At 41.8% G+C, this 24,250-nt stretch overlaps 1 protein-coding gene across 3 annotated transcripts in view; it reads right to left on the bottom strand.

The window, feature by feature from the left end:
* The window catches only part of LOC144069345 (BMP/retinoic acid-inducible neural-specific protein 3-like), an 84,757-nt gene that overhangs the window by 4,427 nt on the left and 56,080 nt on the right, over positions 1-24,250 (bottom strand). For 2 of the 3 annotated variants that reach the window (XM_077594667.1, XM_077594670.1), the window contains 2 exons: positions 13,733-13,838; positions 8,645-8,881 (listed from right to left, as the gene is read on the bottom strand). In XM_077594667.1, coding sequence (XP_077450793.1) covers positions 8,645-8,881; positions 13,733-13,838 — 343 coding nt within the window. The remainder of the gene's footprint in view (positions 1-8,644; positions 8,882-13,732; positions 13,839-24,250) is intronic. The other variant, XM_077594668.1, reaches the window with a different exon arrangement.

Genomic DNA, 24,250 nt, shown 5'->3' with positions numbered 1-24,250 from the left:
CTTGAATTATCACTCTCTACTCTAATCTGCTATGGTACATTGTATGGTATGCAGTGTTCATTTTACATCCAGGACTGTGTGCATACATGGGATGTGCTTCCCCCAAAAGTGTGCATCAATTTAGTGCATCCCAAATAACTGTACATGTACTGTGGGTGATGTTTTTTTATGTTATATGGTAGAATGTAGCTTTATAATTTTTCAACGACCAATAACTTCAATGTGTAAATAAATGTACTATTTATTTTCAGTTTCTTTTCTTGAAGCAACAAAGCACAATATCGACTAGAACACTGTGATATGATGCTTAATATATTGTCAAAGTTTATTTCAGTTATATGGGTGGCCCGACGGCTTGAGTGGTTATCACGGCCGCCTCACAGCTCTGGGATCCTGGGTTCAAACCAAGGTTGGTCCACTAGGTAAGTGACCTGTATCCATAACAGCAGAATGCCAAATTACAAGTCCGTAACTATCACTTATTTAGGTCTTTTGCCGAGTAAACGCACCTTATGGAGAAGCACTACCAATTTCGTCATACGCAGTTTCTGGGTGTGATGACAAGTAGGCTTTTGTTGATGATGATGACGACAGGGCCTATGTCCGATTATTATTATGTGGAGTTTGCATGTTCTCCCCTGTTCTCCTTCGTGGGTTTTCTCCAGGTACTCCCACGTTTCAAAAACATGCTTGGTAGGCTGATTGTACACTCTAAATTGCCCCTAGGTATGAGTGTGAGCGTGAATGGTTGTCTTTTCGTGCCCTGTGATCGGCTGGCCACCGATTCAGGGTGTCCCCCGCCTCTTGCCCCTCTGGTCAGCTGGGATAGGCTGAAGCACCCCCCGTGACCCTAGTGAGGATAAAGCGGTTCAGAAAATGAATGAATGAATGAAAATATTTCAATTTTAATTTGTAGATCCTTCTCTCCTCGCTTGATCTCCACCGTAGTTCTGGCAGTTCAACTCTTATCAGGCGGTCTTGAAAAACAACATTTGGTCTATTTCTTCTTTCGGTCAATATCCTGGGTGGAAAATATGCCCTCCCAACTGGCTGTGTGGAGGGATGGAGTGGGGTTATTTGCGCAAAGGTGGTAGAGTTTGGAAAGTCTTCTTTGTCATACATTACAGTGCACCCCCAAAGAAGATGCATATTTTTCCTGTGGCACATCTGTGCATGCACAACTTCTTTCACCAGCTCCCATTCTTTCTTTGTTGCAGATAGTTGATTTTAGCTTTAGTTGACACATTCATGCCTGTAAAATCTTCTTGCATTTATTCAATGTGTTTATCCTCACCGTAATGGTCACAGAGTAGACCAATCTGACTCTAGCCATAATCTGTTATTGGGCTCATGAATATTAAAGACCGACGACCATTACAGAAAAAAAAACCTTAATACGTTCTTGTTGAGGGAATCTGCTCTTAATGCTGTCAACAAGAGAATCCCAAACAACTGTTTGTTACAATTTTCAGACTGAACCCAGGAGAATGCAAGAAATAGTGGTGCTGTCTAAATGCATTTGACACTAGATCAGTGGTTCTTATCCTTGTTGGAGCTACCGAACACCACCAGTTTCATATGCACTTTCACCAAACCTCATTTGTTTTATATGCACATTCACCGAATCCTAACTTAGTGTAAAATAAAATATATAATTTTTTCAAATTCAAGATATATAAATTCCTTGCAATACTGTTTGGTCAAGCAACAGGGCCACGTGATCATCTGCAGCCAGTGATGGTCAGGAATAGACATGATGAGTCGATGTGTCTTGATCTCACTGGCTGAGGTTCCACCAAACCCATAGGGTTCGATCGAACCCCGGTTAAGAACTACTGCACTAGATCATTTTCTTACTGCATTAAGTGTATTGTAGAACAAATCCTTAGAATGCAAAGCTTGGATCATCTAATTCGGAAATACATTATATCCATTATGAAGTACCTATATGGTCAAGATGATTTTTTTTTTACTGAACTTCAGTAAAAGCCACTCAGTGAAGCCACTTTTTTTGTAGAGTCCAGCAGCAGAAAGGCACCGGACCAAATGTATGACTTTAATTTTCATAACAGGCTCATCTAAAATAATTTCAACATCATGCAATGATGCCTCAATCTTGCTGCTACCATGTAAATAATAAAACAAACTTGTGAAGACTTATTGGTGGTTTTTGAGAGCAGCAACATTCTCTGCATCTTGGGATGTGCAGAGGGGAAGTCTTTGCCCGATGCAGTGCAAATTTGTGAGGTGAAGGTTGCTCTGTTGCAAAATAGCCTCAACCCACTTTTTTATTGCTCGCCATGACCGAGACGCCATCACTGCCCAAACATATGATTTTTTACTTTGGAGTGCATCACTTTGCCAGGAAAGGGGATTGCCAAAACCATCAAGGGATGATGGTTTTGGCAATGCCCTTTCCTGACTCTAAAGTACATGATACATTACACAAATAGTCTGTACTTGGTTTGATGGTGTTTGCATTCATTATTTGCACATAAAAAATCAAATATTTTTCCACTGGCTACACGAGTTGACTCAACTGCCAATACACAAATAAACGAAAAAGGATGGATCTTTGTCTTTAATTCCTCTTCAACACCTTTTGCCAAGCTTTTCAAAAGGGGGGAGTCGTACTGTACTTTTTGATTTTTTAACAATTCAAGGTCTTGTACTCCTAATTCGTGCATTTGTCAGTCTATAATAACACTATTCAATTTATGAAAAGGTAGGTCCTCATCACCATACACACACATATATATATATACAAATATATATATATATATATATATATATATATATATATATATATATATATATATATATATATATATATAATTTTATTTTTTTAAAGAGCTGTCATTCATGTGTCCTATTTTTGGAGTGATACTATATCCATTGCCAAATGTGAGAGCTGAGTTCCGCATGGCGAGGCAGAGTGGATTTCAAAAAATGATGGTTTTCTGCTCATTTATGGATGCCAAATGTCATATTATGTGTGATACAAACATTGCAATACAAATACAGAAAGTGGTCGACTTACAACCTATGTTCGTTTTTACGACCGCAAAAGTTGTGAAGCATGATTCATGAAAGTGCGGTGCAGATGTTTCGTACAACAGTTGTTTACACTGCATCTTAAAAAGCAAATAAGGAGATTATCCAGCTACTTTATTTTCTTTTAGATCACAGGTGTCAAACTGATTCCAGAAAAGCCCAAGAGGGTGCAGGTTTTCCTCCCTCCCTACTGAAACAGCGCAGACAGTTAGGCAGATGAGGAGGTCTGCCGGAAGAAGCAGTACCTGACTGCAATCAACTGATTACAGTTGCAAGAGAACATATTGGTGAAAAGGTGTCGTCTTGGTGGGTTGGAATGTAAACCTGCACCCACTCGACCCTTTCTGGAATGAGTTTGACACCTATGCTTTAGATCAGGGGTGGCCAAGTCCGGTCCTCGAGAGCCCCTATCCAGTCTGTTTACCACATCTGAATCAAATGATCAACTCATCCGCAAGCTATCCAGAAGCTTCGTACCGATCCCGATTATGTGATTCAGGTGTGTTGGTGGAGGGAGACATGGACTGGATAGGGGCTCTAGAGGACTGGACTTGGCCACCCCTGCTTTAGATGATGAGTGCACAAAACTCCTATTTCTGATGAGACTGCTCTTTTTTGGGTCACCTCAGAAATCCCAGTCTCACAAACGATAACCACAATTGCAATGTGGAAACACAAACTTACAGTACATTATCCACAACATGGATCAACATACGACCAGATCTGACCACTGGCACGTTTCCAAATGCCGCCTAGTGCGCTCCTTTCCCAGGGAACAGGGCCCTCGGCTCTCTGCTCTTCTAAAGCACCGGGCTTTGTAGATGCTGGACAGGGTAGGTAGGGGGTAGTTCATGACCTTTTGGGCTGTGTTGATCACCCCCTGCAGTCTTTTCCTGTCAGCTTCTGTGCAGCTTGTGTGCCCCACTGACACTGACACTGCGGAGGTCAGCATGCTCTTAATGGATGACTGGTAGAAGGTCACCAGCAGGTTGGTGTTTAGTTGCTCCTTCCTGAGTACTCTCAGGAAATGTAGCCTCTACTGCGCCTACAGTGGGGGTGGAGCAGCCTTATTCTGTCGGAAGTCCAGGATGAGTTCTCTGGTTTTGGAGACGTTCAGCGCCAAGTTGTTGAGAGCGCACCTTTCGCTCAGTCTAAGGACCTCATGTCTGTAGGCCATCTCATTCTCCCCTGTGATTATCCCCACCACCTTTGTATTGTCCGCAAATTTCACCATGATGTTCTCAGGATGCATGGGTTTGCAGTCATATACACATGTAGAACAAGTAAAGTAGTGGACTCAGCGCCCAGCCTTGGGGCGAGCTGGTGCTGAGAGTGCAGGCAGATAAGAGGTGGCGACCCAGTTTCACATGTTGAAGTCGGTTGACCTCGACCTATATGGCTTTCATTTTTTTCAGTACCATTTTTTCAAAGCACTTTGTGATGATTCGTGTGAGAGCTACTGGGCAGTAGTCAGCCAGATTGTTTGCGGGTGAATTCTTGGATACTGGGATGAGATGATGATGCCCAATTTTAGGCAGGTTGGGATGCTGGCTTGTTCTAGTCACAGGTTGAAAATGTCTGTGAAGACAGGTGTTAGTTGGTCAACACATGTCTTATGCACTTTCCCTGGTCCTGTGGCCTTCCTGGGGTTGACATCACAGAGCACACTTATCACGTCCACTATCTCCACGTTGAGTGGCGTGAAGCTTTTTCCAGAGGTTTGACCAATTTGACCATGTGACCGGGGACTCTTGTGGCTGGTACTCCGGCAGTATGGGGTACCGGAATCCCTGATATGTGAGCTCCGGTCCCTGTATGACCAGTCTTCAGAGTCTGGTTCTCATAGCAAACAATAACTCGGATCTGTTTCCAGTAAGGTTTGAACTCCAACAAGAATGCCCCATGTCACCGATTCGATTCATAGTTTTATGGACAGAATATCTAGACGCAGCCGTAGAGTTGAGAGGGTCCTGTTTGGTGGCCTCAGTATTGCATCCCTACTTTTTGCAGATGATATGGTTCTGTTGGCTCTCCATCTCCACCACTCACTTGAATAATTCGCAAACGCGTCTGAAGCAGTTGGGATGAGAATCAGCAGTTCCAAATCTGAGACCATGGTCCTCAGTCGGAAAAAAGATGACATGCCCTCGCCAGGTGAAGCATGACGTCCTTCCCCAAGTGGAGGTGATTAAGTATCTCTGAGTCTTGTTCACGAGTGAGGGAGTGTGGCGTCTGCAGTAATGTGGACTTAGCAAAGGTAGGTTGTGATGAAGAAGGAGGTGCACTGAAAGAGCGATCTCTCGATCTAACGGTCGGTCTAGGTTCCTACCCTCATCTATGGTCACAAGCTGTGGGTTGTGACTAAAAGAACAACATCTCTGAAACAAGCCGATAAAAATAGTTTCCACCGCAGGGAGTCCGGACTTTCTTTGATATGAGGTGAGAAGCTCGGAGTACAGCCCCTGCTCCTCCGGATTGAGAGAAGCCAGATGAGATTGCTAGGGCATCTGATTAGGATAACTCCTTGGTGAGGTGTTCCGGGCATTTCCCACCGGGAGGATGCCACGTGGCCAACACATAACACATTGGGGAATCTATGTCGCCCGGCTTGCCCCGGAACTCCTGAAGATCCTACTAGAAGAACTGGTTGAAGTGGATGGGGAGAGGGAAATATGGGCTTCCTCCACGACCCAACCTCAGATAAGCGTAGGAAGATGAAGAAGATGAAGGTTAGTTTGTATTCAAAAAGGTTGCTGGGATTTTTTTACAGTGGTAAAAAAAATATTTGTGCCCTACAGATGCAGGTCTGCTGACAAATGTATGTCCCATAAAAATTAATATGTCAGAGACGCAAGGACACACTAAAACAAGAAGCCTGGTTATGGTATCATACCTTGGCATACTGTAGTGTAATGTAATGTAATGTACTGTACTATACTCTAGTATAGCGTATTCCAACCACCATACCTTCAACATCTTTTTGGTCCCATTCTGACGACCATAAAAGGCTTACTTGAATGGATTTGGTGAAAAGACAAGAAATAGCTCACACAGATGCTTGACATGATTTCAACATGTTTCAGGTAGAACAGAGAACACTTTAAAACGATTTTAACATTTTAAGGACAGTGATCACTACAGTGGCTAAAAAACTAACCTTGCCAGCCCAGGTCACAAACTGTTGTGCAAGTAATGAAGAGATGAATTTTGACATTGAAAACACCAATTAACCATAATAGATGCTGATTTTGACTGGGGGTAGCTGGAAGCGATCTTCCAATTGCTGTCAATGGTAGCCAAAGAGTTATAGGATGTCTCAAGAGTTGTGTTTTTTATTTTATTTTGGTACCACACCCCAAAAAACGGCTCATGGCACGTATGAATTTCGTTTAGAATCTATGGACCACTGTATTTAGAGTAATTTCTTTCCTTCTCCTTTTTCTTTCGAAGAACTATGTGATATATATAAATATGGGCTAGTGGGTCGCATATTTTCATTTGTAATTGACTAAAAACCTTTATGAATGTAGAGATTACAATTGAAAAAAGCATACTTTCCTCATTCACCACTTTGTGGCTTTAGTACATTGCATTTTTTATTTTATTTTAAGTATCCAAATTAAAAATGTTCATAAAAATGTCCAAAATTTCAATAATAATATAAAAGATCGAAAAGGATGACTTTTTGCCTTTTCCTCTTTTGTTTGGATTGGGTTCCGTATCACGCACATACCTAGTGGAGGAAGACTACGACAAGCTTATTCCAGCTTTGTTTGGATTTCAAACCACCCTTGAAAATGTCCCCTAAGCGCTCTGGGCCATCAAAAGCATCCAATGAGCCCCCCAAAAAACGTGACATGATGACGTTGCTAGATAGAAAGGCAGGCAATAAATCTGCCCATTTAACACACCATTAAGACATAAATGACCATACCGTGCATTATATCAAGAAATAACAAGCATCATTCGGAAAAAGGCAACAATATCCTTTTCCAAGGACACCAAGCGAGTGGTAACCACTATGAATAAAAAATGAACGAGGATTATGAGGGATTTACACCATAGATAAGGAAGCTGCCTCTGTTTAGCCACTGAAGGCTTCACACACCTTTTTATTTTATTTTTTAATCAGGCGGAGAGGAACTATTTTCAACATGAGTATAGTACATACAGTATTCACAATTTTTTTAATTGATAGATTATATTCAGATATTAATACACTACAGTCTTTTCATATGCCTATAACTGTAACATTTAATAAATACATTTCTTGATAGTTCTCCTTGTGTACTTGTATTTTTGTATAGGTGCAAAAACATATAGCATGGTAGTCATAATAGGGGTGACTCTCTCTCTCTCTCTCTCTCTCTCTCCTCTATCTACGAACTCATCTCTCATCTCATTTTCTGAACCGCTTCGTCCTCATTGGGGTCGCGGGTGATGCTAAAGCCTATCCCAGCTGACTCCGGGTCAGAGGCGGGGAACACCCTGAATTGGTGACCAGCCGATCGCAGGGCACAAAGAGACAGACAACCTTGCACACTCACACCCAACTAGTTTATGTTACGTAACGAGCTCATCCGTTAAGTGACTCTCTCAGATGGTGAATTACAACCAATAAAAATATGTTTTTGTTTTGTAATATCTTGTTTTATGGTGTTTTTTTTCAGAGGGTGGGAACCAATTAATTTGTATTTAGTTCATTTCTATGGGAAACATTGATTTGAGATACGAGTAAATCAACATACGAGCTCAGTCCCGGAACGCATTAATCTCGTATCTCAAGGTACCACTGTGCACTTATACATGCAAGGTGTAGCTTCAGTACTCCTGGTGATTTATTTTTATTTTTTCTTCCTTTTAACCTAATGTTTAAGTGGTGGAAGCCAGCCATTAATTTAGTTTTCTATCCTTGCTTAGTGTTTAGATGACTATCTGTCTGGACTAGTCACAAACTGATAAGGTGGCAGTATGGAAATCACTGATATCCTTGACTGAAGGACATAATGGCACCTTGAAACTTTGGATTCTCGGCATACGTCAACTGACCTCACTTTACCCTTGACCATTAAAGAGTAAACTTGGAATGTAATTGTAGCTTTGAGATGAGAGAGGGAAAAATGTAATTTATTTGATTTTGAGTAATAATCACTTGTTCAGGATGACCGACCACAGCAATAATAACCAAACATTAGGCTCAATTCCAATTCCATACCCATTTTTTACAAAAGGAATATTTTGATGATTAATTGCCTCCTGACATAATATAAATTATTTGAGACAAAAGCGTTTTTTTCCCCCACTCGGTTATCATGAGTTTTGAATGGCTTATGTAAACACATTAAACTTGAGGAAAAAAAACCATCCAAAACCACATACCTAAGGTCACCTTTTAGATGCAGAAAAACAAATAACAAAAAATGGAAAAAAGAATATGGGATTGAAGATGCAATCCTTTCCAATTCATATACTTTCCAATGAATAATTTATATCATGAAAGTTTGATTTTGCTGTGGCATTTACGAGGTGTGAAGTTAAAAGTAATATTGCATGGGAAAGCAAGAATTGATTATCCTTAAGGATATCTCACCTGATTCTTCAAAATCTTTGTAAAGCTGCCCCCATGTCTCAGTGATTCTCTGCAGACTTTCCTCCATGGCTTGAATGTCCATATATGGGCAGTTGCATTCTGGGAACTTGACGTCACATCTGCACCAGCAGTTGTTATCTTTGCAAACAAACTCTCCTTCACCATTACAGGCTATGTAGCTTAGAGCAGCTTGCACAAAACTTTCTCTCAAGTAGTCTGGAAGGATAATTTGCAAACCTGGGGAACCAAACTTTGTTTATTACAATTTCAAAGTCCCTCTTCTGCGTAATTCAATTGAACAGTCAACAGTAGAGCTATAAATAGATGTCTGGCTGTACAATAAGGGTTGTACAGTGTGTTATGTCATCTGCAAATATGTCACTACAGTGCTAGACCAAAAGTAAATAGTTGTCGCAGTCGTTATAATATAAATATATATATAGTGGTACCTCGACATACGATCGTAATCCGTTCCGAGACTGAGATCGTATGACGAGATTCTCGTAACTCGAGCGGCCGTTTCCCATTGAAATGAATGGAAAACAAATTAATTCGTTCCAACCCACTGACAAAACACCAATAACAGGATATTGGATTGGAAAAACTGTTTTATTTCATCTAATTCGCCATCTATTAACAAAGTAACACATAACTAGTGGTTTAATAGTAATAAAATGTGTTTAATCTAACTAAAATTGGGCAGATTTCGCCGACGGGAGACAGAGACGTTTGGGGGCGTGGGGGGGTGGGACCTTTTTATCCACGACAACGCACTCGTAAACGGAACTAACAAATTTAAATTAACTTGGATGAATATATACAGACACTCAAACATACGTTTAATGTAACTTTACACAAAACTGAATTCTAATTTTGTTGTAATCTTTTGTTACCTTCGTTTTCCGGGTTGGCGGTTTGCCACGCCTCCACCCACACGTTTGCTATCGACCAAAAACAGGATATTGGATTGGAAAAAATGTTTTATTTCTTATAATTCACCATATATTGACTAAGTAATAAATAACAAGTGGTTCAATAGTAATAAAATGTGTTTAATAGAAGTAAAATTAGACGCATTTCGCGGAGGGGAGAGACAGCGGAATAAATGGAGGCGGGAGCGGGGGGGGGGTGTTCGGGGGACTTTATCCACAGCACTCGTAAACGAACAAACACATTTAAATTAACTTGGATTAATATATACAGACACTCAAACATACGTTTAATGTAACTTTACACAAAACTGAATTCAAATTTTGTTACCTTCGTTTTCCGTGTTGGCGGTTTGCCACGCCTCCACCCTCACGTTCGCTATCGATGGGCTGTTTGCTGTTGTACTACGTATTCCCTTCAAAATATTCCCAAAATGATTCACACAAATGTCCTCACAATAGGATAACCCACGACCACTTGCCAACGAGAAATAGTCTTGTAGTACATTTTAGCGATCGCTCCGCTGCTCATAAAGACCGGCTCGCAACTCCCTCGTTGAAATGGCTCTGGTCGCAGCCGCTTTGAGAGAGAGAGTTGCGACCAGAAATATTACAAAGAGGGAATTGCGAGCCAGTGCCGCTGATGTTCTTAGGAGCAGCGAACGAGAAGTAATATAATACTCCTTGTATTAGATAATAATAATAATAATAATAATAATAACAGGAAATGCAACAGCTGAGCTTACCCACGTATTGATTGTGGGTAAAGTTTTATTCTGAGAAAGAGTGCCATTGCCTGTCGGCGTTGTGTGCACGAGTATACTTCATTACCCAGAAAGCTCTCTTTTTCCCGCGCATGCGCGTTGTGCGTTTCCTGGTCTGAATAACTCATCCGGTGCTCGTAGATACACGAAAGATATGCAAAAAAGACAGTGCCATGGTCACCTGGCTTAGTCGCATCACGAAATTTTGATCGCATGACGGGCGAATTATTCGATCGAAATTTCCGTCGTAAGACGAGAATAATGTATGATGAGCGGTCGTATGACGAGGCACCACTGTATATATATCAGTGGCGGGCCGTCAGGGCCTTCAAGGCCTTCTCTGCTGGCCTAAGAAATATCTGAATCATATTATATTTTGTCCATCAATACTTATTATTCCAAATGGTCTGTTGGCTTCCTTTCATTCTTTTTCCCCCTGGTTGCACTGCTTCCAGATGTGTGTTTTCATATTGAAGCATTTAACCAATCACATTTCAGCCATTATTTGTTGCCAGATCAGATCTGCCTCAAAGCCTTCACAATCAGTTCATGTGGGCTCTGCTGCATTAAACTAGACTGTTGCTTTTAACCAATCAGATTTCGAGTTGGCAACCCCACAATGATTTTTCATAGGCGTTAGCATTTTGCTGGCTGGGACATGTCATTGCTTTCACAAACTATGATTGGCTATTAGGCGGGCCAAAGCAGTACCCGAGGCAGCCGAGATCGCAAACTCCACCCACAAAGGCCGACAGAAGCAAAAACAAATGGATTCTGTTTGCTCACAAAGCTATTTTCCAGACTGACTTTTCCAGAAAAAAATGGACATCATTAAGAAAGGGCGGTCAACTCCGAAGCTAGCAAGCCTGTTACAGCCGGGAAAATGGTGTGGGGCACTTTCAGCGCGCTAACTTAGGTCCAAAAGCAAATAGTATATTGTTGTGTTGATTTAAAGCCATTTTCATTCAAAACGGACTATGCCGGAAATATGACAGGACAGGCTCGACTTTCATCATTAGCTTCGATGGCGATAGGAATGAAGGAAGAAAGAAAGAAGGATGGATATTGTGTAAAAAGGATTTTTGGTGAGTAAAATATGGCTATATTCCTAAAAAAAATGTCAATTGTGGGCCAAGTTCTGATATCTGAAAAGCTCAAGTGTTTGTATTTAAGCTCCAGTGTTTGTATTTTCTCACAAAATGCTGCTAGGAAGTGGATTTTACCCCAGTTTAATTTTTGGCGTTTCACCATTGACGTCCATCGCTGTCTTTTCCTGGGAAAAATCACCCCCCTGGCCTGGTTGTAATGTCTCAAAAGCTCCAGTATTTGTATTCAATCAATAAATGATGCTAGGAAGTGGATTTTACCAAATTTTAGTGCATTTTTTGTCATATCACGTATGGACGTATCAACGTTCATCGCTGTCTTTTTACCGGGGAAATGTTACTCCGGGCCCGGTTCAGATGTCTAACAAGCTCCAGTATTTGTATTTAATCAATAAATGCTGTTTTTGGCTGGATTTTACCCCATTTTCGGGCAATGTTTGCCCGTACGCCATTGACGTTCATCGCTGTCTTTTCCCGGGAAAATCCCCCCATGGCCTGGTTTCAATGTCTGAAAAGCTCCAGTATTTGTATTTAATCATGAAATGCTGCTAGGAAGTGGATTTTACCCCATTTTTGTGCATTAATTTATTGATTATTTTGTGTCGCAGCTGTAGCTGCAGTAGATGTTGTTGTTGTTAGGTCACCCAGGCACCTGAGGATTACCCATAGCAGCGCTAGAGCTGTCACTGGAACGCGGATTAGTTCATCCAGGGGGTAGCCGGAGGTGTGGGGCAGTGCGAATATCTCTGGCTGGATGAAAAACGTAGGGCGCCACGTTCCTGGGTGGCAGCTCTGGGTGGTTTTGTTGGATTCGCAGGCCGCGACGGGCGGCCTCTCGGGAGACACCTCGTGAAGGTTCCAACTGTTGTCTCCCGCTGCAGTAGAGGTTTTGTAGCCATAAAATAGTTTTTGAGGGTTGGATTGATACGTTGAAGGCGCTACCAGAAAATGCACCGCCCGCCACTGATATATATATTGTGCACGCCTAAGCTCAATTAAAAATAAACCGTGGAATCCTAACAAAAACAACTTGGCAGCCCTTTAGTTGTTTCCAGATGCAACAAAAAAGCATTTTTTTGTGTAATGCGTAGGCAGAGAAGTGTTGACAGATTGGGCGAAATTGCCGCTGAACCGAGTGGATTTTTTCATGGTGTGATTGTTTGGACTATTTGTGATCTGGCAACCCTGGGATGCAGTGTGCCAGTGGCCAATGATTTCTATACTTCGGCTACGGTGCCTCATGTGCATGGGATTTAGAAACGTTAATATTTATTTCTCTGACGGACCGGCACCGATGACTTACAGCAGCGGTCCCCAACCTTTTTTCCATCGCGTACCGTTAAAGCTCGTTCTATTTTCTCGCGGAGCGGCTAATGGGGAGGGCGAAAATTTTGTTAGGGGGTGGTCTGGTGTACGAACGACGGCAAAAAACCCTAAAAAACAAGTCCCAATCATAAAAGCAATTCTTTATTTATTATTATTGTTATTATTATTATTGTACCAATTTCAAGTAGGAGGGTGAGATTGAAAACGTTAATATTTTTTACTCTGACGGACCGGCACTAGAAGGCTCGCGGACCGTTGGTTGGGGACCACTGACTTACATGACAGGTAAAGTCGGCCACCTTGCCATTCCAAGTCTAAGCACCAGCATGGAATGACACCACGGAATGTAAGTATAGTATTCATAGCTAGTCCTCCCCGTTTAAATTAACTGGATGTCCATCGCCCAATGACAGGCAATATGATAACTGTGTTACAAAACAATGGTTTTGAGACATGTTACACATGGCATTATTTACCCAATATGTCTTCATTGGCATTTTTATTGGTTTCTCTTGTATAAATAAACCTTTTTCATTATAATTTGAACTCTAGATGTCTCTCAAGATTCTGGACACTTTGTTATGATACTTTGTTAATATTGTAACTCTGTATTTTTAGTTTTTTTTCATGATATTTGTTTTGCTACAATAGCAATTACATTCTTTTTCCAGAATAGATTTCTAGTTATATTGTTAACAAGTAAAAATTTAAAATCTCAACTGTTTAAATTTTAAACTGATTGTGCCAAAAATGTTCTATTGCTCTGATATTTCCTATTAGTAGACACATCACTGATTGCTTATTACACACTGCCAGTGAGTCATTGTGTTCTGTTGTTGGTTGTAATTAACTCATAAATACAAAGTATTCATCAGAGAGAAAAAATGAATTTCAATAGGAGATCAAAATGAATATTATTAATGATCATCATAAGAAAAAAAAGGAAGTACAGAAGGAACTAACCTTGTAGCTGGACCTTATTTTCAGGGCTCTGAACCAGCACTGAGCTAACCGAGTCAAGGTTGTCATAGTTACTGCATCCCAGGGGACCAGTACGAGTTTCTGTCACCTGGGCAACAAGAAAAAAAAAACAAATAAGTCACCATTGATCATTCATCATTGATGACAATTGCAAGATGGCGGCGCGCACTGACGCAGCGGCTCTAAGCTCTCCAGTTCGGTGTCGTTCGTTATCTTACAGTCGCCAGGATTTACTCACTATCCGAAGGATATGCGATACATCCGATTTCTTAACACACTCTCCGGGATCTCCGTGGCTAGCCAGCCCACAAAAAGCACGTCGAAGGCGGCGAAGGGACAGAAAACAGAAGCGTGGATGCCGGGCGGGCCTTGCTGCTAAGCTGAAACAACAACCACACCGAGCACCGCTTCCCAGTATCCTTTTGACCAACGCCCGATCCATCACCCACAAAATGGATGAGTTGGAACTTCGTATTGCTACCAACAGCTTTGTTAGAAACTGTAATATTATTATCATCACAGAAACGTGGCTACACCCGCATATCCCCGACGCTGCGGTATCGCTAGCTAGCCGAACGCTTTTTCGAAACGACCGTTCAAAAGTATTAACAGGCAAAAGCAAGGGAGGAGGACTGTGCATGTATATACATAATGAATGGTGTTGTGACAGTAAAATTATTGACACTCACTGTTCCCCGGATTTAGAGTTATTAGCAATACGATGTAGGCCCTATTATGTACCAAGAGCGCTACATGTCGTCATAGCAACGGCTATCTACATACCTCCGAATGGTAACGTTACCACGGCACTTAACCTCCTGCTAACGGCGGTAAACAAACAACAGCTTGACCACCCCGATGGCGTTTTTATTGTCGCTGGTGATTTCAACAAGGCGTGTTTAAAGACTGTTTTACCTAAGTTTATTCAATACGTAAATTGTAATACTAGAGGAGACAAAACTCTTGACCGTGTCTATTCTAACATCAAACATGCTTATAAAGCCACTTCCCTCCCTCACCTAGCTGGATCAGATCACCTCTGCCTATCTCTCACCCCCGCTTACACTCCACTCCGGAGGCAAACAACGCCACAAATAAAGACAATAAAAACTTGGCCCGACAACGCACTCTCTCAGCTGCAGGACTGTTTTTCCCGCACCAACTGGGAACTTTTTGTACACGACAACCTCCAGGACTACACGGACTCTGTACTTTCTTACATAAAAAACTGCATTGACAACGTCACTACAGATAAACGAATACGGGTTTTTCCTAACCAAAAACCCTGGATGACCAATGAGACACAGGCACTCATCAAATGCCGTAACTCCGCCTTTAGATCAGGGGACAAGATAAAATATAGCGCTGCCAGAGCTGAGCTGAAAAGAGGCATTAAAAAGGCCAAGGCAGCATATACCAAAAAAATTGAGGAGCACTTCACAGAAAATAACCCAAAGAAGATGTGGCAAGGAATACGACATATTACCAACTACAATAACAATAATATGTCTGTTAATGCAGATGCCTCACTAGCGGAGAAATTGAACCGTTTCTTTGCCCGCTTTGAGACTGACAAATCAGACCCAGTCTCAACACCCCCACTGCAGCAATACACTGAAGTTCCGGGAACAGGAAGTGAGACTGGTAATGCGGTCCGTGAACACCAGGAAGGCTGCTGGCCCAGACGGAGTACCTGGATTGTTCCCTGCAACAATCCATCATTCCATCCTGTCTGAAATCTGCCACCATTATCCCTGTCCCCAAAAAGCCAACCATTGACAGCATGAATGATTATAGGCCTATTGCACTCACGCCTGTGATCATGAAGTGCTTTGAATAGTTGGTAGCCCGCCATATCAGGAATACAATCCCTCCCTCAATTGACCCTCACCAGTTTGCTTATAGAGCAAACAGGTCCACTGAGGATGTTATTGCCATTGCTCTACATACAGCACTGAGCCACCTGGAACACCATAGGAACTACGTGAGGATGCTCTTCATTGACTATAGCTCAGCCTTCAACACCATAAAACCGGACATTCTGACTGACAAACTCTCCCACCTTGGACTATCCTCTTCAATCTACTGCTGGATAAAGAACTTCTTGACCAACCGACCACAAACTGTTAGACTTGGTCCCCACCTCTCTTCCTCCATTACACTGAGCACTGGCTCCCCTCAAGGCTGTGTACTGAGTTCTCTTCTGTACTCCCTGTACACCTACGACTGTACACCCACCCACCAGTCTAACACCATCATCAAATTCGCTGACGACACCACTGTGGTCGGACTCATCTCAGGAGGGGATGAGTCGGCTTACAGAGATGAGGTCAACAATTTGTCTTCGTGGTGCTCGGTGAACAATCTCACACTGAACACCACGAAAACTAAAGAAATCATCCTGGACTTTCGCAAACACGGCACAGATCTGGCCCCACTCCTCATAAATGGAGTATGTGTAGACAGGGTCCAGTCCTTTAAATTCCTGGGGGTCCACGTCACGGACAAGCTCTCATGGTCTACAAACACCACGGCAGTGGTGAAGAAGGCTCAGACACGACTCCATTTCCTCAGGGTACTTAGGAAGAACAACTTCGGCACCAATCTTCTGAGAACCTTCTATAGAACCACTGTAGAGAGCATCCTGGCGTACGGCATCACAGTGTGGTACGCTGGAAGCACGGCGGCAGACAAAAAGGCCATGCAGAAAGTGATTAACACTGCCCAGAGGATTGTCGGCTGCTCTCTGCCCTCACTTGAAGACATTGCCAGCCCTCGTTACCTCAGCAGAGCCAAGAACATCATAGGGGACCCTTACCACCCTGGTCACAATCTGTTCCAGCTGCTGCCCTCTGGCAGACGCTATAGGTCCCACAAAGCACGGACAAATAGGCTTAAGGACAGTTTTTTCCCCACATCCATCAGAAATCTAAACTCGCGCTAACATAACACACATTCCCCTCTGCGGTATATGAACAGATGTTTGGTTGGTGATCTGCCTCCTACTAGCTGACTGAGGAAAGGTAAGTGGAAGACAGTGAGAGGTAAGCGAGAGGTAAGCGACCTGTATCCTCAACAGCGGAATGACAAATTACAAGTCCGTAACTTACACTTATTAGGTCTTTTGCCGATTAAACGTAGCTTATGGAGAAGCACCATCAATTTCGTCACACGCAGTTTCTGCGTGTGATGACAAGTAGGCTTTTGTGTTGTGATAATGACGACAGGGCCTATGTCCGATTATTATTATTATTATTATTATTAAAGTTTAACCCATTATTTTTGGTAGTGTGGGTTATGTTAGGGAGTGCATCTGGAGCAAAACTTGTACCAAATCTATCATGCGGATCAACTGTTTCGCTGTTGCGATCCCTGAAGGGATAAGTCAAAAAGCTAATCATATTCTGTCAACAAATAATTAAAATAAGAATTTAATAAAAAGAGTGATTGCTTCAATTAAGCCAAAAAGTGCTTGTGAAAGTTGTTTGCCAAGTGTTTGACTTCCAAAACCATTAACATTTACAAGAATGTCATCAACATATTACTCTCTCTCTCTCTCTCTCTCTCTCTCTCTCCCTCTCCCTCCCTCTCCCTCTCTCTCCCCCTCTCTCCCTCTCTCTCTCTCTCTCTCTCTCTCTCTCTCTCTCTCTCTCTCTCCCTCTCTCGCTCTCTCTCTTAACTGAATAATTGGAATTCTAATAAGTAGAATGATAAAGACTTCACTTCATATTTATTTTTTAAATATAGCAGTATTTATCATTAGTCCAGATAAAGGCACATAAAGCACATTTTCATTAATTGTGACATACTAAAAGTAAAAGGCTCAAATAAAACAATGTCTCTTTTAGACTTAATGTCTGATTGAGGATGTTTGCTTTATATTTTATTTCACCTTTCACTCTAATAAAAACAGTGTCAACTCCAACAAATTAAGGTAACAAATTGCATTGACCTTTTTAAGAAGTTCCATCTAAAACCTTTCAGTAAATCTACTGGATTTTCAATATTAGAAATGTAGTTATTTATGGACAACTAACAGGATGTATACATACAAAGAACAAAGTTAAATTGAGGTGAACAATGTTAATGTTAACAAACCTTTCAATGTAAAATTCAACCAAACCAATTAGATTTTAGTTAAAAAGAAGTGTACATTAAATTTAGGTTAATCAACATAATTTTAATAAGTCTAATGTTAAATTAAGACGAACTGACTTGGTCATAATAAACTGTTAAATGTTAAATTAAGGTGAACCAACTTAGTTTTAATAAACTGTTAAATTTTAAATTCATTTGAACTTAATTTCAACTCTGGTAATTTGAGGTAAACCAACTCATTCAAATTAAAAAATTACTCCCTGAAGAATATTACATATTTTCAATATATAGTCATAAATGTCCTTTTTCTGAATCAATCAAACCCTCAATAGCTACTTTTTCTCTTTAAAACCTTTACTGCAGCTACACCTGGAACAAGCACAAAAAAGCATCAATAATAACCTCATAAAATTGCAATATTATTTAAGAATGTAGGCACATTTTGATAACATGATTTTACTCACTAAAATATTGTTTTATTTCTACACAAAATCCATCTTCCTTTCTTTAGTCAGGAAAATTTAAATTACTTTGTCACACAGATTATCCATGCGTTTCCGTTTCATCAAGAAGTTTTTATCGCCATCGAAGCCACTTTTGTGAGTCAAGCCAGCCCTGTCGTACTTCCAACATAAGTAATTTCCCCAAGATCAAAGCTCCTACTTGCCCAAAAAAATGACACAGCTTCTCAGTCTTTTTAAAATGTCACTATTTTTCTTCATCTTTTTGTTGTGGAGCTCCGTTCTCTGCGCACTTGCTCGGTCAGCTGTAGATCCACTCTGCTTTCCTCCAAGGTTTTGAAGAGCACTGTGGCTTGTAAGGGCCTGGCAATACTTTGGTGTCTTGTTGCTGCCTTGGTTAGGCAAGTCACATTTACAAATTCCATTTCTCAAAAAACATGTTGATCTGTGTCAAATTTCAAGCACTCCCCAGCAATACAGTTTGCTGTGTTCCTCGCAGCCTGTGAGCCAGGGATACCGCGCCGTAGTTAGTGCACTGAAAGTGGCGGATCATTTTCCTGGTTGTGACTGTGTTGCTAGCTTTGGATCTTTCTTTAGCTTTGCTTGAAAAGTCCGTCCAAAAATGGCTTTGACAGTAAATCTGCAACCAACTCCATTTCTTCTCCTCCTTCAGCCATTGTGGGTTGACAAAACCACAATCAAAGCAACACACCAATATATGTATTTGCTTGTCCATCTTGCTACAGAGGCAATTTGCTACCAGTGGCTAGTACACGCTCACTGTCCAATAAATCATAGGGTGTGAAAACGCTGACGTTTCCGTACGCCTCCAAGAAAACCTTGTTGTCGCTAATCCAAATTCTGCTTGGTTAAAGCAACTGTTTTACTGGCACTTGTTTTATGCAACAGGGCTCACAGAACGGATTATGAAGGCCTCCAGGTAGATTTCTAACCAAGCAACAAAATTGGCTGACTTGTGGTTTCCTAATTGATTAAATATGAAAACACAATCTGGAGTCAGTGCAATTAGGGGAAAGACAATGAAAATAAGTTGACAATTTGGAATTATTTAATAAGTATTCATTGACCTTAAATAATTAACATCAGTCTATGATTCAGATATTTTTAGGCCAGCAGAAAATACCTTGCAGGCCCTAACTGCCCACCACTGGAAAAATCAACATATATAGAAATGCAAATGTCTATACCTGATCAGTAAGTAACTGGCAACAAGAGATGATGTGTGTTATACGAGAAAGAACACAATTACAACTGAACTTTATGGAATTAGAATACAGCATAACGTTTAGTAGAGCTCTTTATCTTTTAGATACATCACAATGGGACTAGCCCTCAGAGCATTAAGCTCAAGGGATATGTTTTGAAATGCCTCAAAAAAGTCATTTTTATTTTTTCCTATGTAGCTCAAGTTGAGTGAATATACTTGAGTCCCATGAGCAAGGCAACATGATCCCGCCGGGACAGTCAGGCCATCCAGGACTTCGACTCCCTCAATCACTAACGTTGCACTGGCTGGTTGGAACGTACCTCCGGTCACAAAAATTATTCTAGCTCCATCGCCTTCCTGGCATAAATAGGTCAGAATCGGTGTCAGTTCTTTTTGTTATAAGTACGTAGAAGTAAAAATAATTGCAGTGTATCTTAACTTAGAGTTTAAATTCAGCATTTATTCTGATCTTTTCAGGCCGGCTGTTTACTAGCAAATCAAAAACATTTTGATGGTTTACTTATGACATATAAATAAGCATTACTGCAAAATCCTGTTCGAACTGTATGAATATTCCTTTTTAATTATTTAATTTAAACATGTTTGGACTGGAAAGTTAATTTTAAACATGTTTGGACCTGTATAATTGTTGTTGCTTATATAAAGTGTTTTCCTTTGAAATGTTAATTTAATAAAAGAGAAATCCAGAAATCACAATGGATGCATTTTTTAACAATTTATTTGTGTGATACAGCTGCAAGTAAATATCTTAACACCTGAGAAAACCACTAACAATATTTGGTGCAGTAGACTTTGTTTGCAATTTAGAGAGGTCAAATGTTTCCTGTAGTTTTACACCAGGTTAGCATACACGACAGGAGGGAATTTGGCCCACTCCCAGGCCTACTACAGCCTTCATAAACAAAACGTTTTTTTCTGGCGTTTTTAAAAGAATGCTTCTTCTTTTTGTAGGTGCACATGAACAGAGATTAAACTATTAAAGACTAGAAATAGGACGGCCCAGCAGATGGGCGCGTCGGCATCACAGTGGGGGATCTGGGTTCAAATATCCAAGTCGGTCCACTTATGTGGAGTTTGCATGTTCTCCAACGGCACACGTGGGTTTTCTCCGGTTACTCCGGTTTCCCACTTTCAGATTCCAAAGACATGGAGTTAGGCTGATTGGACACTCTAAATTGCCCCTAGGTATGAGTGTGAGTGTGAATGGTTGTTTGTTTCATTCGGGCCAGAGGCGGGGGACGGACAACCATTTACACTCACACTCATACCTAGGGGCAATGTAGAGTGTCCAATCAGCCTACCAAGCATGTTTTTTTGGAATTGTGGGAGGAAACCGGAGTACCTGGGGAATACCCACAGTCCTGGGGAGAACATGCAAACTCCACACAGGTGGACTGGCCTGGATTTGAACCCAGGCCCCCTACTGTGAGGCCGACGCAATGACGCACTAACCACTCATCCACCGGGCACCCTAATTTTATGTTGAAAAAGCTAATAATTTTATGCTCAACCTAACAACATGTCTCAATTCTTAGAGTGCAGTCAGTTTATGTCACAAACTTATTATTCTATGATGAAAAAGCTCGTAATTTTAAGATGAAGTCAAAATCCATATTTTCTGCTGAATAAATTTATTTAATTAGGTTATCAACTTGTAATTATAATTAAGTCCATGTAGCAATTATATTATTTTATGATGATATAGCTTGTGATTTCATGCTCAACTGACTAAGACAGTGAATCATTGCTTAAAGTTGGCACAGAGTAATTTAGGAATAGCATCATCTTTCACTTCATTTATAAAGCATATTACTCATATCATATATCATGGTGTGCCCAAGTGATTCACATTTTTCTTTCCTTGGGGTTGGAGAAACAATTTGTCGAGCCACTAGCCGTGATCATGCTTTTCATTTGCCAGTTAGAATAATATGACAGAGGAGGTAAAACAACAAGAGTCAGTTGATCACTAGCAATCATATACAGTAATATCTTGACATACGAGTGACCCGACATACGAGCAACTTGAGATATGAGTAAAATTTCAAGCAAATATTTACCTTGAGATATGACACAAATGTTGATATACGAGCATACAGCCTATGAGAACCGCTTATGAGAACATCATCTCGTCCTAACTCCCTCGTGTAAATGTTTCTACGAGCACTGGGCGGAGCGTTGCATTTTGGTAAAAGTTGATTTGAGATACGAGTAAATCAACATACGAGCTCACTCCTGGAACGCATTAAGCCCGTATCTCGAGGTGCCACTGTATAGTCAAAGAGCTTTCAAACATACATGACCAAAGACAAGATACATTCGCGAATGATCCATGCTAATAATCACAGAGACGCGGCTACACCCACAAATACCCGACGCTACGGTGCAACTAGCAGGCCACACGCTACTTAGATCAGACAGGACGTGCGACACAGGAAGAAAAAGAGATGGTGGGCTTTGCATTTATTTGAATGAGGGATGGTGTAACAATAGCACTGTTCTGGTTAGACACTGTTCCCCAGACAGAAGTAACATCGGTGAGAGACACTTCTTTCTGCCTAGAGACATAGTCGTTGTTATCATCACTGCTGTCTACATCCCACCAGACGCTAAGGTAAGAACCATTCTCTCCCTACTAATGGACACAATAAACAATCACCAGAATGTCTACCCAAGTGCCGCACGCATAAGTACAGGAGATTTTAATCAGGCATACAGAGCCATACCATGCTCACACTTGGGACAGTCAGATCACGTCTCTTTGTTCTTGGCCCCAGCTTACATTCCCTTAGCCGGAAATCAAAGCCACAAAGGCAAACCATTATCGCATGGCCTGACGACGCCCTCCCCCAACTTCAAGTCTGCTTTGAACAGACACAGTAGGAAACATTCCACCATGAGGACCTGGGATCATTCGCAGACACAGTACTGTCTTACATCAAGTACTGCATGGCTATGGTCACTGTGGAGAAGACCATCCAGGTGTACCCAAACGGGAAACCGTGGATGACCAGCCAGGTCCGATCACTCCGGGCACGAGATCCAGCCTTCTGATCTGGCGACAGGGCATTCTACAGTGCAGCTTGCGCCAACCTGAAGAGAGGCATTAAGGCTGCCAAAGCAGACTACAAGGGGAAGATAGAAGGGCAACCTGACGACCCCCGAAAGATGTGGCAGAGCATACGGAAACTCACAGACTACAAGGGCCGAGCTGTGACTCCTGCAAACTCAGCTGCGGCACTGGCAGAGGACCTAAACAACTTTTCTGCCCGCTTTGAGTCCCAAGCCCACCACCCAGTCACACCACCTCAACCTCCAGTACATCCCACACCAAGCTCAGGGAGAAGCTTCACCCCGCTCACTTTGGAGGTAGTCGATGTGAGACGTGTGCTCCATGCCGTCAACCCCAGGAAGGCCACAGGACCAGATGGAATACAGGGCAAAGTACTAAAGGTCTGTGCTGACCAAGTAACACCAGTCTTCACAGGCATTTTCAACCTTTCACTAGAACAAGCCTACATCCCAACTTGTCTAAAATCGGCCACCATCATCCCACAACCCCAGAAGTCACTCGCTAACAATCTGGTCGATTACTGCACAGTACCTCTCACAGCAATCATCACTAAGTGCTTTGAAAAAATTTGTACTGAAACACATCAAAGCCTGTCTTCCCCTCATCCACGAGGGTAATAGGTCCACCAACGAAGCAATAACCACCACCCTCCACGCTGCACTGAGCCACCTTGAAAAAAGAGGGAGTTATTTCAGAATTATTTTCATCGACTACAGCTCATTCTTTAACACCATAAGACTGGACATCCTTATACCCAAGCTGGCCAACCTGGGGCTCCCACCTTCCACATGCTCCAGGATTAAGGACTCTCTGGTCAACCGACCCCAGCACATGAAGTTGGGTCGCCACCTCTCATCTGCGCGAACGCTCAGCACCAGATTGCCTGTGCGCTGAACCCACTACACTACTCGCTCCACACACACACGACTTCAGATCCACGAACCCTGAGAACATCTTTGTGAAATTTGCGGACAATACAACGTTGGTGGGAATGATCACAGGGGAGAATGAGATGGCCTACAGAGATGAGGTCTTTAGACTCAGCATGTGGTGTGCTCTCAACAACTTGGCGCTGAACATCTAAAAAAAAACCTTAGGCCCTATTCAAGACTTATTACTACAGTGGTACCGCTACATACAAGCAGCTCTACCTATGAGATGCTCGAGATACGAGGAGAATTTCGAGCAAATAATTAGCTCTAGATACAAGAAAGATTTCAAGATGCGAGAGAGCCAGGTGGCCATGGTCTTTTTTGACGCATCTCTTTCGTGTATAACAGATATCTAAGAGCACTGAACAGTTTTTTCACTCGAGTTTCTCCTACACATGGACCAGAAAACGTACAACGCGCATGCACGGGCAAAAAGAGGGCTTTCTGGGTAATGAAGTATACTCTTGCACACAACACCGATAGCCAATGGCACTCTTTCTCAGAATAAAACTTCATTACCCACATTCAATACGTGGGTAGGCTGAGCTGTTGCATTTTTTCAGTGTTTTTCCTTTCTTAGCCTGTTAGCTCCCGCGATCGCTCATTCAAGACTACTTCTCGTTGGCAAGTGGTCGTGCGTTATCCTATTGTGAGGACATACAACAGCAAACAGCCCATTGATAGCGA

This window comes from Stigmatopora argus, chromosome 24 (genome assembly GCF_051989625.1).
Source record: "Stigmatopora argus isolate UIUO_Sarg chromosome 24, RoL_Sarg_1.0, whole genome shotgun sequence".
Classification (NCBI taxonomy): Eukaryota; Metazoa; Chordata; class Actinopteri; order Syngnathiformes; family Syngnathidae; genus Stigmatopora; species Stigmatopora argus.
The sequence above is the reverse complement of the archived record's forward strand: the minus strand, read 5'-3'. Positions and strand labels throughout refer to the sequence as shown.